Below are 15,130 nucleotides of genomic sequence, written 5' to 3'. Positions count from 1 at the left end.
CTGTTTCTTTAGTGATGTCATTTGTTCCTGATTGTTGTCCATGCTTGTGGCCATGTGATTATGTCTGTGCATTTGAAGAAGTAGGCACTTATTTCAGTCCTTGCAGACTGGCTTTGTCTGAGAATGCCCTTCAACAGTCAGCCTGTCTAGAGATTCTTTAATATTTAATTAAATATCTTTAATATTTTGAAGAACAAATTGTTTCTAAAGTGGCTGCACCATTTTATAATCCCAGCAGCAATGAATGAAGGTTTCAGTTTCTCCACAGCCATATCAATAGTCATTACTGTCTGTCTTTTGATTTTTTGATTTTTATTTTTTTTGAGACAGGGTCTTGCTCTGTCATCACATCTGGAGTGCAGTGGCATAATCATGGCTCATTGCAGCCTCAACTTCCCTGGCTCAATTGATCCTCTCACCTCCTGAGTACCTGGGACCACAGGCATGTACCACAGTGCCTGGCTAATTTTTTATTTTTTGTAGAGATGAGGTTTTGCCATGTTGCCTAGTGTATTAGTCCATTCTCATGCTGCTATAAAGAACTGCCTGAGACTGGATAATTTATAAAGGAAAGAGGTTTAATTGACTCACGCTTTTGCTTGGCTGGGGAGCCCTCAGGAGACTTACAATCGTGGTGGAAGGGGAAGCAAACACGTCTTTCTTCACATGATGGCAGGAAGAGCAGTGCCTAGCAAAGAGGGAAAAAAACCCTTATAAAATAATCAGATCTCATGAGAACTTACTATTACGAGAACATCAAAATGAGGGTAACCTCCTCCATGATTCAGTTACTTCCCACTGGGTCCTTCCCATGACATGTGGGGATTATTGGAACTATAATTCAAGATGAGATTTGGGTGAGGACACAGCCATACCATGTCATTTTGCCCCTGGTCCCTCTGAAATCTCATGTTCTCACATTACAAAACACAATCATGCCTTCCCAACAGTCCCCCAGCATCTTAACTCATTCCAGCATTAACCTAAAAGTCCAAGGTCTCATCAGAGACAAGGCAAGTCCGTTCTGCCTATGAGCCTGTAAAATCAAAAGCAAGGTAGTTATTATACTTCCTAGATACAGTGAGGGTACAGGCATTGATTAAATACACTTGTTCCAAATGGGAGAAATTGGCCAAAATGGAGGGGCTACAGGCACCAAGTAAGTCTGAAATCTAGTGGAGTAGTCAAATCTTAAAGCTCCAAAATGATCTCCTTTGACTCCATGTCACACATCCAGCTCATGCTGATGCAAGTAGTGGGCTCCCATGGCCTTGAGCATCTCCACTCCTGTGGCTTTGCAGGGTACAGACCCCCTTCTGGCTCTCTTCACAGGCTGGCGTTAAATGTCTTTGGCTTTTCCAGGTGCATGGTGCAAGCTGTTGGTGGATCTACTATTTTGGGTTCTGGAGGATGGTGGCCCTCTTTTCACAGCTCCACTAGGCAGTGCTCCAGTGGGGACTCTGGGTGAAGGCTCCAACCCCATATTTCCCTTCCGCTCTGCCCTAGCAGAGGTTCTCCTTGAGGGCTCCACCCCTGCAGCAAACTTCTGTCTGGACATCCAGGCATTTCCATACATCCTCTGAAATCTAGGCAGAGGATCTCAAACCTTAATTCTTGGCTTCTGTGTACCTGCACACTCAACACCTTGTGGAAGCTGACAAGGCTTGGGGCTTGCACCTTCTGAAGCCATGGCCTGAGCTGTACCTTGGCCCCTTTTAGCCATGGCTGGGATGCAGGGCACCAAGTCCTGAGATTGCACAAAGCAGCAAGGCACTGGGCCTGGCCCAGAGGAAAAAAAAACCATTTTTTCCTCCTGGGCCTCTGGGCCTATGATGGGAGGGCCTTCCCTGAAGACCTCTGAAGTGTCCTGGAGGCATTTTTCCCATTGTCTTGGTGATTAACATTTCACTCCTTGTTACTTATGCAGATTTCTGCAGCTGGTTTGAATTTTTTCCTTAGAAAATAGATTTTTCTTTTCTGTCACATCATTAGGGTGCAAATTTGCCAAACTTTTATCCTCTGCTTCCTGTTGAATGCTTTTCCACTTGGAAATTTCTTCTGCCTGATACCCCAAATCATCTCTCTTAGGTTCAAAGTTCCACAGATCTCTAGGGCAGGGGCAAAAAGCCACCAGTCTCTTTGCTAAAGCATAACAAGAGTCACCTTTGCTCCAGTTCCCAACAAGTTCCTCATCTCCATCTGAGATCATCTCAGCCTGGACTTCATTGCCCATATTACTATCAGCATTTTGGTCAAAGCAATTCAACAAGTCTCTGGGAAGTTACAAACTTTCCCACATCTTTCTGTCTTCTGAGCCCTCCAAATCTCTAAGAAGTTCCAAACTTTCCCAGTCTTCTTCTGAACCTTCCTAACTGTTCCAACCTCTACCTGTTACCCAGTTCCAAAGTCACTTCCACATTTTTGGGTATCCTTATAGCAGCACCCCACTCCTGGTACCAATTTACTGTATTAGTCCATTTTCACACTGCTATAAAGAACTGCCTGAGAATGGGTAATTTATAACGGAAAGAGGTTTAATTGACTCACAGTTTCGCATGGCTGGGGAGGCCTCAGATAACTTACAGTCATAGCAGAAAGGGAAGCAAACATGTCCTTCATATGGTGGCAGGAAGAAGAAGTGCTAAGCAAAGAGGGAAAAGCCCCTATAAAACCATCATATCTCATGAGAACTCACTCACTATTACAAGAACAGCAGTATGTGGTTAACCACCCCCCATAATTCGATTACCTCCCACCAGCTCTCTCCCATGACACATGGAAATTATGGGAACTACAATTCAAGATGAGATTTGGTAGGGACACAGCCAAACCATATCATCTAGGCTGGTATCGAAATTCTGGGCTCAAGCAATCCACCCACCTTGCCCTACCAAAGTGCTGGGATTACAGGCATGAGCCACCATATCTGAACTGTCTTTTGATTTCTTTTGATTTTAACCATCCATTGGTTCTGCTTCTCTAGATAACCCTGACTAATATATAATTGGTATGAAGTGATATTTCATTGTCGCTTTGATTTATATTTCTTTCATGGCTAGTGACTTTTTTTGTACTTTTGGGATATTATTATTACTAGTGTTTATACTTCTTCAGTAAAAATGTTCAAAACAATTTTTAAAGGCAGAATGTGACCAGAGTTTCCTGTAGTTATGTAACCATCATGGACCTTCCCTCAAGTGCTTAGCCATTAGTGTTACTCATGTCACTCCAAATGTCAGCTTGTTTTCTTCCATTTCACGTCTTTTTGTGTCCCAAACCTGAATTCATGGGAAAAACATCTGAATGGTGCTTAATATGGCTTGGATATTTGTCCCCTCCAAATCTCATGTTGAAATGTGACCTCCAGTGTTGGAAGTAGGGACTAATTGGGTCACAATAGTGGATCCTTCATTAATGGCTTGGTGATAAGTGAACTCTATTAGTTCATGAGAGCTGGTTGTTTATAAGAGCCTGGCATCTCATTTCTCTTGTCCTTCTCTCACCATCTGACACACTTGCTCACCTTTTTTCTTCAGCCATGAGTAAAAGCTTCCTGAGGTTTCACCAGAAACTGAGCAGATGTTGGTGCCATGCTTGTACAGTCTGTAGAACTGTAAGCCAAATAAGCCTCTTTTCTTTATAAATTACGGAGTCTCAGGTGTGCGTTTAAAACAACACAAAACAGACTAACACAGTGCTGATTGAAACAGCTGTGACTGGGTCATCAGGGTGTAAGAGAGGAGTCACTGGGTTGAAATATAGCTTCCTACTTACACCTGTTCAGTAGAAGCTATAGATATGAAGTAGCTGAAGCAGGCATTCCCTCTGAAACATGTGTTTCACATATATCATAATTATCTTGTGCTCTCATTTTTCTTTTAGGCTTTCATCTCCATCTCATTTCCCCCGTTTACTTTCGTTTTCATATCTTTACATTTCTTTCTCCACAATTATTCAGAACCTTGGAACCCTTCACTCCAGTTATTCTTTGACTATGCAACTTGTTTCTCTGCTTCATGGTGCTTATGGTTTGTAATCATTGACTTATTTATATAGTTCAGTGGTTAGGAGTACAGTTTGGAGTTAGAATGCCTGGGTTGAAACTCTTAATTCTACTCTACTTACTAGTCTTGTGACTATAATAAAATTCTTAGCCTCTCTTTGTCTGTAAAATGGAGAGTACAGTAAATACATGGGCTTGTTTTAAGGATTAAATGAGTTAACATGTGAAATACTTAGAGCAATGCCTGGCAAATGCTCAATGAATATTGGGTATTGCTTGCTTTTGTTTAGTGCCGTGCCTGTTGTTCCCACTGAGGGCACAGACCGTGTGTATCTGGTTAACAGTTCTATGTCCACCACATTGCAATAATGGACTCTCAGAAAATATTGAAGCATATGTTAAAGAATGAGTAGAATTATGCTACTGAAAAGGGTGAGTGGAAGGTAGGTAGGAGAAAGGACATATACAGCCCTGGAAGCAGCATATATGGGGAATGGGTGACACAGTGTTTCGTTGTACTCTCTAGACCATAGTGGGCCACCTCTTAGCTAGTGGTCTATGGATTATTTCAGCAGTCTGTTGGAAACAGCCATGAATATGGTAATAATGACCCATTTGTGGGTTCTAAGAAAAAGGACAACTACAATGCTAGACAATAACAGTATGTAAGTTAAGAGGGAAGGGGATGATTTGTATTAAACTGTTCTAAAATTCTTACCTTATTTAGGATGGTGGGGTCAAACATTAACTTTAGACTTTGTTATATGTATGTGGTAAAATTTCAAGGTAAACCATTGAAACTATAGTAGTTGAGTATATAACTTCCAAATCAGGGAGGAAAGAAATGAATAAGAAAATAAATACATAAACATAAGATTGAAGCAATCCAATGAAGAGGAGAGAGGAGAGGGAAAAACATAGAAAGAATGAGATAATTAGAAAGCAATAGGTAAGATGTGAGAAATAAATTCAAGTACAGTAAAACTCCACTAAAATATGCCCTGCAATAATGTTGGGGCATGATTTCCCTTCATCCCCATTCTCAAAAGGGGCAGGCTAAATAAAGTTCTTATCCTGTTTCCCTGGGGGTTTGAGGTGGGTGACAAGTAAGTTAGAAGATAATCACCTTCTGATCAGTTAGGACTTTCTCAGTTTAGTCTTCAATTAATAAAAATTAATGTAAATTTTGTCAGAAGGAAGAGATTGTCAGATGAGAGAACAAGCAAAATAAAGTCTTACTAACTGAAAAAAAGCTGGGGTAGCTATGTTAATATCAGCTATGGGATAGCTATGTTAATATCAACAGTTAATATTATTAACAATATATTAATAATAGATTATATAGTAAAAACATCAATAAAAATAGAGTGTCACCACATTTTAAAATTCAGTATGAGGATATACAATTCTTAAACTGGTTGATAAAATTCTGGGGATTAATTGGCAAATCCATCATAGTGCTGAGAGATTTTAACAGAATTCTTCCTGCATTTGATAGGTCAAGCAGAGAAAAGCTTTAGTGAAGACAAAAAGTTTTAAATACATAAGCTTGATTTAATGGGCATGTAATAGGACCTTGCATCAAAAAATTAGAAAAAATATTTTTTCTTAGGTGTGTGTATGGAACATGTATAAAAATTGATTTCATAGAAGGCCATAAAGCCAGGTTCAACACATTTTCAAAGAACTGGTATCACAAGAACTACTTTCTCTGACCACTATGCATTAAAGTAGAAGTTAATTACAGACATACATTATAAAAATGCCAATATTTTAAAATGTGATATACACTTCTCAACTTATGGGTCAAAGGAAATCGTAAGTGGAAATTCAAGGACACGTTGACTTGAAAACATTAAAACTTATGGAATATTTCTAAGATGGCACTTGTATGAATTTTATAGTCTGAAAGCTTTTATTAGAAAAGAATTAAGTCTGAAAATTAATGTGCTAAGTCAGGGGAGAGAAACTGGAATAATCTCGAAGAGGGTAGGAGGAAGGAGATAGTAAAGAATATATAGCAAAGATGCAGTAACAGGACCAACAAAGCCAGAAGCTGTTTGTTGGAAAAGACAAGCCTCTGGAAAGATTGATGAAGAAAAAAGAGAAATGAGATGTAAATAAATCATATTCAATTACAAATAGACACATAAGAACTTTCAAAAAACTAATAAAATATTATGAATTATTAATGCCAATAAATTTGAAAACAGACAAAGTAGATGAATTTCCAGAAAAATATAACTTACTGGGACTGAATCAAGAAGAAACAGCTGATAGTACCTAAGCAATTGAAGAGATCGAGTCAGTAATTTAAAATTTTCTCATAAACAAAATGTTAGCCCCAGATGGTTCTTGCAAATGATTAAAGAACAGATGTACAAACATTTCCAGAGTGTAGAAGTACACGATCCTATCCTTTCTAGGAGATCATTGTAACACCAAAAGCAGACAGTATATGAAACAGGGAAATTAGCGGCCAAGATACCTGTGACTTATATGTAAAAATTTAAAGAAAATATTAGCAAACTGAATCAGCCATATTAAAAAATATACCACAATCAATGCATTTATAAGAGCAACTTAACAAAATTTATAAGAAGACATTAAAGAAGACTCAGTATGGAAAAGATGTACCTTCTCTCCAAATTGGTGATAGAGATTCAATGCCATTAAAAAAAACCACCTGGTTTTTTTGAGGAACTTGTCAAGCTGAGTCTCAAATTTTTTATCAAAGAGCAAAGGCCTAAGAATATCCAGGACATTCCTGAAGAACTGTAAGGAGCCAGGGGCCTGCCCTATCAGATACCAAGGGTTGTTATTAAGCCATAACTAAGTCAGTGCTGTTTCTACAGAAACAGACAAGTTAACAAGTGGAACATAATAGAGAGCCCAGAAACAGACCCATCCATATTTTGGATTTGTCACATGAAAGAAGTAGCTTTGCAAAACTTTGGGAAAAGGAGAGTGTGTGCAATAGATGATGCTCGTGCTCATGCAGACAAAAAGGAGATTGGGACACCTGCCTCTTACCATACACAAACATCAACCTAAATGTGAAAGTTAAACTTTAACAGCTTGAGGTGGTGGGGAAGAAATATCTTTATCTCAGTGTAGGGAAGAATTTATTTTAAAAAGAAGACACAAAAGGCCATACACAGAAATGAAAAGATTGAATTCAGCTGCATTAAAAAGATTAAATTCAGCTGCATTAAAATCAAGAGCATCTGTACTTGGACAGCATAGAGTGGAAAGACAAAGAGAAGGTATTTGCCAACTTATAACTTGAAGGATTAGAATGTAACAATATAAAGAACTATATAAAAATAAGAAAAAGACACACAAAATGTTAGAAAAATGGGCAAAGACATGAACAGCATATTTCACATGGAAGAAAGAGCAATTGCAAATGAGCATGGTAAGAGATGCTCAACATCGTTAGTAATCTGAAGGGAAATGCAAGTTATACCCACAGCAAGACTATCTTATCTAGGAAGTTTGTCAATACATTAAATGTTCTGTGGTTTTAAGCTACAGAGTTTGTAATTCATTTATTTATTCAATAAATATTTACTCAGTGGTTGGGTGGTGGGGTCAGACAACAAACAATTACATTAAAATAGAAAATAGTGATATAAATAAAGCTATAAATATTGCAACCCAGAGTAATATTATAAACGTAAGTAGTGACTAGGACTCTCATGCAGATATACCTCTGTGCTGGGACAAGTGAAAGTTTAAGTGTAATTTCCCATTTGCAGGTCAAAATAAAAAGTGACACTAGAAAACACAATAATGAATGTCTGAAAATTGCATTTTATTTGACTGCCATCCTTTTGCATAATTTTCATACTAATTATAGGATAAAATTTGTAGGATGCACCAAAGCTTTTTTTAGAGACATCCATTAATTCAATAAATAAATGAGCACCTTCTTTGTGCCAGCCATTGTAAGAGGTGGCCCAAGGAAGGGAATAAAACAGTCAAAATCCTGGCACATTCAGAGTTTCTCTTAGGAGAAAACAGATACAAATGGCATTAATTACCAAGAAACTTGTAAAACAAGCCAAATATTAATGATAAATATTTAAGAGTATGATATGTTAATTTTAAGATTGAAAATGAGGTGCCAGGATTTCTTAAGACTCAAAGTCACAGTCCCTGAGAGTTTGATTTTTACAATCACTGTTAATTTTCCTAACTTCGAGGAAATTGGTAGCATGTTTTGAGTATATTTCAAAAGTACATTCAAATGTTGCAATAGAACATTAAGAATTATCTTCATGATCCACTAAGCGCATAAAAAAATGGATAATGAATCTATTCATTACCACCTTTTAATATTTTATCTTTCAGTTTTTGTGTTTTGTAGCTCATTGGCAGAGTTTGACAGAGTGCTGAAAGTAGTCTTTAGTGAGCTGGCTGTAATTTTTGGGCCCATTTTTATCTAGATAATTAAAACTATCTGACAGGACCATAAAATGCTTGCTGCCATTTCCAACAACCTATACTTGTGGATGGGGTTTTTTGATTTAATAAGAATATTATGTTAGAAAAGAAACTGTCATTCTGTAAAGTGACCAATAATGTTAGTTTTATTTATCAATTTAGTTTTGTTCTTTGATCATTTTTTAAAAATTTCAGCATTGATGCTGATGGGACAATGACAGTGGACTGGAATGAATGGAGAGACTACTTCTTATTTAATCCTGTTACAGACATTGAGGAAATTATCCGTTTCTGGAAACATTCTACAGTAAGTCTACTTTATGTATTTATGCTTATTTGGAGCTATAAACCATAGGTACAATTATCACCCAAGAACACTCTGTAACACTTATGGGCCAGGATACCTGAGTCCCAGTAGCTCCTTAACCTGTAGAGTTCTATTTATTCTGTTAGGCATAGATTTATAGAGTATTAAAAAAAACAACAACCGAAGACTGCATAAATGTCCATTCTGAAAACTTGGAAGAAGTACCACCTTGATGAATAAGCTGTCTAGCTTTTATTGGCATTTAAGTATTCTGCCATAGGGAAGTGTAAAAGTTGTAGGCTTTTATATTGTCCACATTATCTCAGCACCTCATGGTTGCTAAGGATCTGTGTCCTCGTTTGGTCAGATTGCCTAGGTTTATCTCTGGCATAAGGCACTTACAATATTCGTTAAAGGTTACAGAATCTTTTTTGCTTCATCTGCGTAGCATTTCATACCAGTTTGTTTTCCACAAAACTCAAATTTTGATTGTTTCATTAATATTCTGCATACTGATGTAAACCAAGTTCTATTATTATGCAATCTGCTCCTGAAACCCTTGGGAACTCTCTGAAGGAGTTTTTTTGTTTTGCTTTTTTTTTTTTTTGAGACGGAGTCTCGCTCTGTCGCCCAGGCTGGAGTGCAATGGTGCGATCTCAGCTCACTGCAAGCTCCGCTTCCCAGGTTCATGCCATTCTCCTGCCTCAGCCTCCCGAGTAGCTGGGACTACAGGCGCCCACCACCGCGCCCAGCTAATTTTTTTGTATTTTTAGTAGAGACGGGGTTTCACCGTGTGAGCCAGGATGGTCTCATATCTCCTGACCTTGTAATCCGCCCACCTCGGCCTCCCAAAGTGTTGGGATTGCAGTCGTGAGCCACCGTGCCCAGCCTTTTTTTTTTTTTTTTTTTAGGGGCTTGTCTTCTACGCTTCAGATTTTACTAAATTAAATATGCATTAAATGAAATCAGGAGTTCACATTGCCACTAGTAACAACGCCTAAGCTTACATAAAGCATCATAAAATTGTTGGTGATTAGTGCCTTCTCAGCTAGGAGTATAAAATAATATTATACTAGTAGTTCAGTTGCCTAGATAAATTGTACACTATGTGATGTTTTATTTACATAATTCTTACTGTATTTTTAAGGTAGTTGATAACAGTTGAGACTACAATCGCATCTCCATTTTATTGATAGTAAAATGAAGGAAAAGAGGGTTACTACCATAGGAGAGCACCTTCCCATTGCACTCTTGCCTGTAAAAATTTTTCTGCCAAAACAATTTAGATAATAGAATTGTAAAAATATTATTATAGAATTGTTTCTCTCAAGCTATAGTAATGTAGAATAGGTTGAAGGGGTGATGATTTGAAACAACACCTCTCCATTAGCTAAATTTTATATAGAATCTATTGCGTGTTTTAAATGACAAGTCAGATTTATAAAGATATTTTTATAAACAGTAGGAAATGAGTTTGGGGTATTCACATACAGTTTTAATTTTTATTTACATATTTAAAACATATCATGGTATAAAGTATGATGTGGATATAAATTTGAGATAAAGGAAGTATTGTTTAAGAATTGATGAACTAATTTCTTAAAAGATGTCATCACCAGTTGGTTTTCTGGCCTTATGAAAAATGGTTGCAATAAAAAAGATTGACTATGATAAAATGCTGCCCTTTCATTCTAACCTAGACCAAGAGAAGAAAACATACTGTGAATCTATGATGAAAGAAAGTTGTAACTGTTGGTTTTGTATATTTGTAATTACTGTTTATTTTCATTTCTTGTGAACTGATACTGTACTTTGTTCGTTGTGAGTAGACGACTTATAATCTATGTGCTCAAATTGGTTTAGTATAAATTCTAGGGAATGAAGTTCATATTAACTGTAAAATAACATATGATTCTTCTCTAAAACAAAACGTCTTCTGGGATTATTTTTAACTAAGGCACATGGGGATCTTTTTTTCATTTTAACAGGGAATTGACATAGGGGATAGCTTAACTATTCCAGATGAATTCACGGAAGATGAAAAAAAATCTGGACAGTGGTGGAGGCAGCTTTTGGCAGGAGGCATTGCTGGTGCTGTCTCTCGAACAAGCACTGCCCCTTTGGACCGTCTGAAAATCATGATGCAGGTAAGCTTTATTATCTTGTGTCCAGGTTTGCCCTAAATATTCTAAAACAATGAGAAATGTGTTGCTTTGAAAAAGAAGTTTTAAAATTTCTCAGTAATAATCTTTTATACCCTAAAAAATAAATCTACTTTGTTGCTGTTAACTCTAAATTCAGTCCATGTAAGTATGGCAGTGTACCAAACCTTAAATTGTTAGTATGTGTGTGTAATGAACTTTTAATCTTTGGCATTCTATGACTATTCAAAAGTTTAATTTAAAAAATATCTCTAGCTATTGTTGTAGGATTCTCCTTATTTATAATTTCCTTCTTTTTTATATACTTTATCAAAAGTAAAGTATTTTTGAAATCTAGAATCTTAAAGCAGCAATTTAAAAAATATTCTATTTTTTATTTTATTTATTTATTTTTATATGACATCTCAGTTTATTTGATTTTGAAAGTGAAGTGTTTAATAGTAATATAAAACAACACTAAGCAGAGAACTAGAAAATACCCTCTAAAAGATTTAAGAAAAATGTGAAAACTCCAAGATGAGCCATCAGTTGTTTTGTAGTTATTTTTCTAGTAATTTAAGTAATATTTTGATATTCTATGACATTTCATTTAGATAGGTTTCAGGTTTTTTCTTTTTTAATTTAATTTAATTTAATTTTATTATTATTATACTTTAAGTTTTAGGGTACATGTGCACAATGTGCAGGTTTGTTACATATGTATACATGTGCCATGTTGGTGTGCTGCACCCATTAACTCGTCATTTAGCGTTAGGTATGTCTCCTAATGCTGTCCTTCCCCCTCCCCCCACCCCACAACAGTCCCCGGAGTGTGATGTTCCCCTTCCTGTGTCCATGTGTTCTCATTGTTCAATTCCCACCTATGAGTGAGAACATGCAGTGTTTGGCTTTTTGTCCTTGCGATAGTTTACTGAGAATGATGATTTCCAGTTTCATCCATGTCCCTACAAAGGACATGAACTCATCATTTTTTATGGCTGCATAGTATTCCATGGTGTATATGTGCCACATTTTCTTAATCCAGTCTATCGGTGTTGGACATTTGGGTTGGTTCTAAGTCTTTGCTATTGTGACTAGTGCTGCAATAAACATAGGTGTGCATGTGTCTTTATAGCAGCATGATTTATAGTCCTTTGGGTCTATACCCAGTAATGGGATGGCTGGGTCAAATGGTATTTCTAGTTCTAGATCCCTCAAAAAATATTCTAAAGCTGAGGTTAGCAGAAAAAGATCTGGCTTTATAGACTGACTTTGCTATTTACTAGCAGTGTAGCATTGGGCTGGCCAGAGTGGAAAGAGGGAACGGAAAAGAATTAATATGTATTTGCTCACTGTGGTAACCCAGTTAATCCTTGCAGCAGCCCAGTGAAGTAGGTATTTTATCATTTTTCCAGCGGGAATCTGAGGCCCAGAGAATTAACTTTTCCTTTACAACAAATGAGAGGGAGGGATGGAGTATCTTTGCCTCCGGTGCTCCTGGTTCTCATGCTGCATGAAACCTCTGAGGTCTCATTTTCCTTCATTCTGGGATGGGGATAAGAATATGTAACAAGAATGGCTTAAGAATCAAACAATATCAGCTATGTGAAAATGTCTGGTACACTGGAATAACCTATTGGAACATAGTAGTTGTTTACAAAATATTTTTAAAACTTTGTTATACTTATGGTCAACACTTTTTGTATTTGTCCATAGATTTCTGTACAAAAAGATTTCTGACAGTGTTTTAAGCTAGCATTTCTTCAGAATGTACCGAAATCTCAAAATTTATTTAGGGGCAAAGCTAATGCTTTAAAGAGAAAGGAGAGGGGATTGGTGTGTGTTTTTCTTAAGGAGCAGTAGTAACTTGACTTTTAGAGAACTTGAATAAGTATTTATTTTTTCCTTTGTCCTATTTTATTGTGAAGTTTATTTATTTAAAATAAAATGGATTTCTCTGGAATTTAGTTTCTGCAAATTTGAGGAGTTTCCAAAGTCAACCTTCAGGTTTGATACTTCTCTAAAAGGACTCACACAACTCACTGAAAGCTTATTACAGGGAAAAGATGCAGATGAAAATCAGTCAAGTAAAGAAGCGCATAGGGCAGAGCTTCTGTTGTCCTCTCCCTGTGGAGTCTCCGTGTCTTACTTTCCTGGCACTATTGTGTGGCACTAGGCATGGAATATTGCAGACCAACCAGGGAAGCTCACCCGAGCCTTTGGTGTGCAGAGTTCTTACTGGGGCCCGTTTTCATACTGGCCACGTGGCTGGCCTTCAGAATTCAACCCGTTCTGTGAGTGTGTGTGTGTGTGTGTGTGTGTGTGTGTGTGTGTGTGGTGGTAGTCACCCCTTTTATGTGAGCTGAAACAATCAGAAGAATAGCTGATTTGTTTAATTATTTTTGGTGTTATTGGATTTAATCAGTTTTTATCTGTAGGTGGTCATAAGGTACAGTATTTTTAAATGACTACCACATCTGTAGTATAAGCCAAGTAATTTATCAGTACTCACAAGATGGGTACATGTTGTAATGAATTTATTGCCTAGAGAGGCCTCAAAATATGCCAAAGAGGGTGCAATTTTTATTTTTGGTTTCAGGCTGTATGCATTCCAGTGTTGGTAGCCCTGATATGCACAATATCCAAACCATTTCAGACCCATTTACAGTTCATTTCTGTACTACTTCTTGAGGAGAGGGAGTAACATATTATTCCCTCTCCTCAAGAATATAAACAGTATTACCTGCAGTATATATAATGTGATGTAATAATATAATATTATTATCTGCAATATACTTTTTTATTTCTCTTTAACTGAGCTTGTTCATGTTTCAAAGGGTGTTCCACTGCCAGATACATAATTTAGTTAATATTATCTTATGAAGGTTGTTCATAATTTTAATATTCTTCTTGTCTTCTCTCTCTGCTTTCTCACACTGAAGATACCAATTATTCTTAGTTTTAGAGTCAGAGACAGGCCTCTAAAATCATGGCAATATTCCCTCCCATCATTATATATATATTTTTCAACCTTTCTATGTTTTATTTTCAAATATATCTTCTTGCAGTTAGAAACAGTATTGAAAAAGGTTGTATGGTTGCTTTAGAAAAGGTAATAGTAATATGCCACCAGCATTCTATATCATTTTGCTTTTATTTTTAGGTTCACGGTTCAAAATCAGACAAAATGAACATATTTGGTGGCTTTCGACAGATGGTAAAAGAAGGAGGTATCCGCTCGCTTTGGAGGGGAAATGGTACAAACGTCATCAAAATTGCTCCTGAGACAGCTGTTAAGTTCTGGGCATATGAACAGGTAATTGTTATCACCTGTGGAATTTATTAACAAGGAAGAGTTAGTAAACGGATTCAATAAAGGTTAATGTATAATGCTTTTGGGATTCTTGTTTTAATACATGATAATCTTTCACATATGCTCCATAAGGAGTATCACTTATAGGAGATTAGACTAAATAAAATCAGAGATTTCTCATGACCAAGTTCTTAAAGGAAGGGTAGAATTTTAGTTTATTCATTCTGAATTCTGAGCAGAAGCAGCACACTAACATAAGTTTTGTGAAAGTGTCACAGTCTGACCTCTGGAAGGGAAACTTATAAGTTGAAGTCCTTTGTGTAATTTGACATTGCTGTAAAATTGAGCTGAATTTGGAGTGACAGCTCTGTGAAGGCAGGGGCATGGCTTCTTCCCCATGTACTCCAGCACCTAGACAGAGCTTGGCATGTGATAAGTTTCAAGAGAGTGTTGAATGAGTCAATGAATGAACAAAAGCATTTACCTCTGAATCACTTCTCTGTCGACTTTTGTTAACTTGGATTATTTGAGCTATTGCTTCAGCCTAACTCAATGTAAAGGGGAAATATGAGGTAAGTTTTAGAGTTTGGGTTCTCTTTATGGTCATTAGCAGAACTGTCTAGTTGAGCAGCCACAGATTACTTTTTCCATTATTTATTCCATCATTGTTTATCAAGGACTGTAAGGGCCTTGAAATTCAACTCCCCCCCCATAGTTTTTGTATTATTCAATGTAGATTTTAGATTATTCTGGAGAATGCTTTGTTCTTGAGCAACAGAATACTCCTGAGAAGATTACGAAGTCTAGTGGTATCCTTTTCTTTGCCTAGGAAATAAAGAAGCAAAAAATAAAAATAAAAAAAATTAAAGAAAATCTAGTCTCCAGAATTTTAATGAGAACCTATCCTTGGGAAGGTT

The 15,130-nt window shown here is 36.8% G+C and overlaps 1 protein-coding gene across 3 annotated transcripts in view; it reads left to right on the top strand.

Moving 5' to 3' along the window:
• SLC25A24 (solute carrier family 25 member 24) overlaps positions 1-15,130 on the top strand; it is a 65,155-nt gene that overhangs the window by 30,855 nt on the left and 19,170 nt on the right. For all 3 annotated transcript variants that reach the window (XM_063624394.1, XM_063624395.1, XM_063624396.1), the window contains 3 exons: positions 8,648-8,759; positions 10,748-10,906; positions 14,064-14,216. In XM_063624394.1, coding sequence (XP_063480464.1) covers positions 8,648-8,759; positions 10,748-10,906; positions 14,064-14,216 — 424 coding nt within the window. The remainder of the gene's footprint in view (positions 1-8,647; positions 8,760-10,747; positions 10,907-14,063; positions 14,217-15,130) is intronic.

This window comes from Symphalangus syndactylus, chromosome 12 (assembly GCF_028878055.3).
Source record: "Symphalangus syndactylus isolate Jambi chromosome 12, NHGRI_mSymSyn1-v2.1_pri, whole genome shotgun sequence".
NCBI lineage: Eukaryota > Metazoa > Chordata > Mammalia > Primates > Hylobatidae > Symphalangus > Symphalangus syndactylus.
The sequence above is the reverse complement of the archived record's forward strand: the minus strand, read 5'-3'. Positions and strand labels throughout refer to the sequence as shown.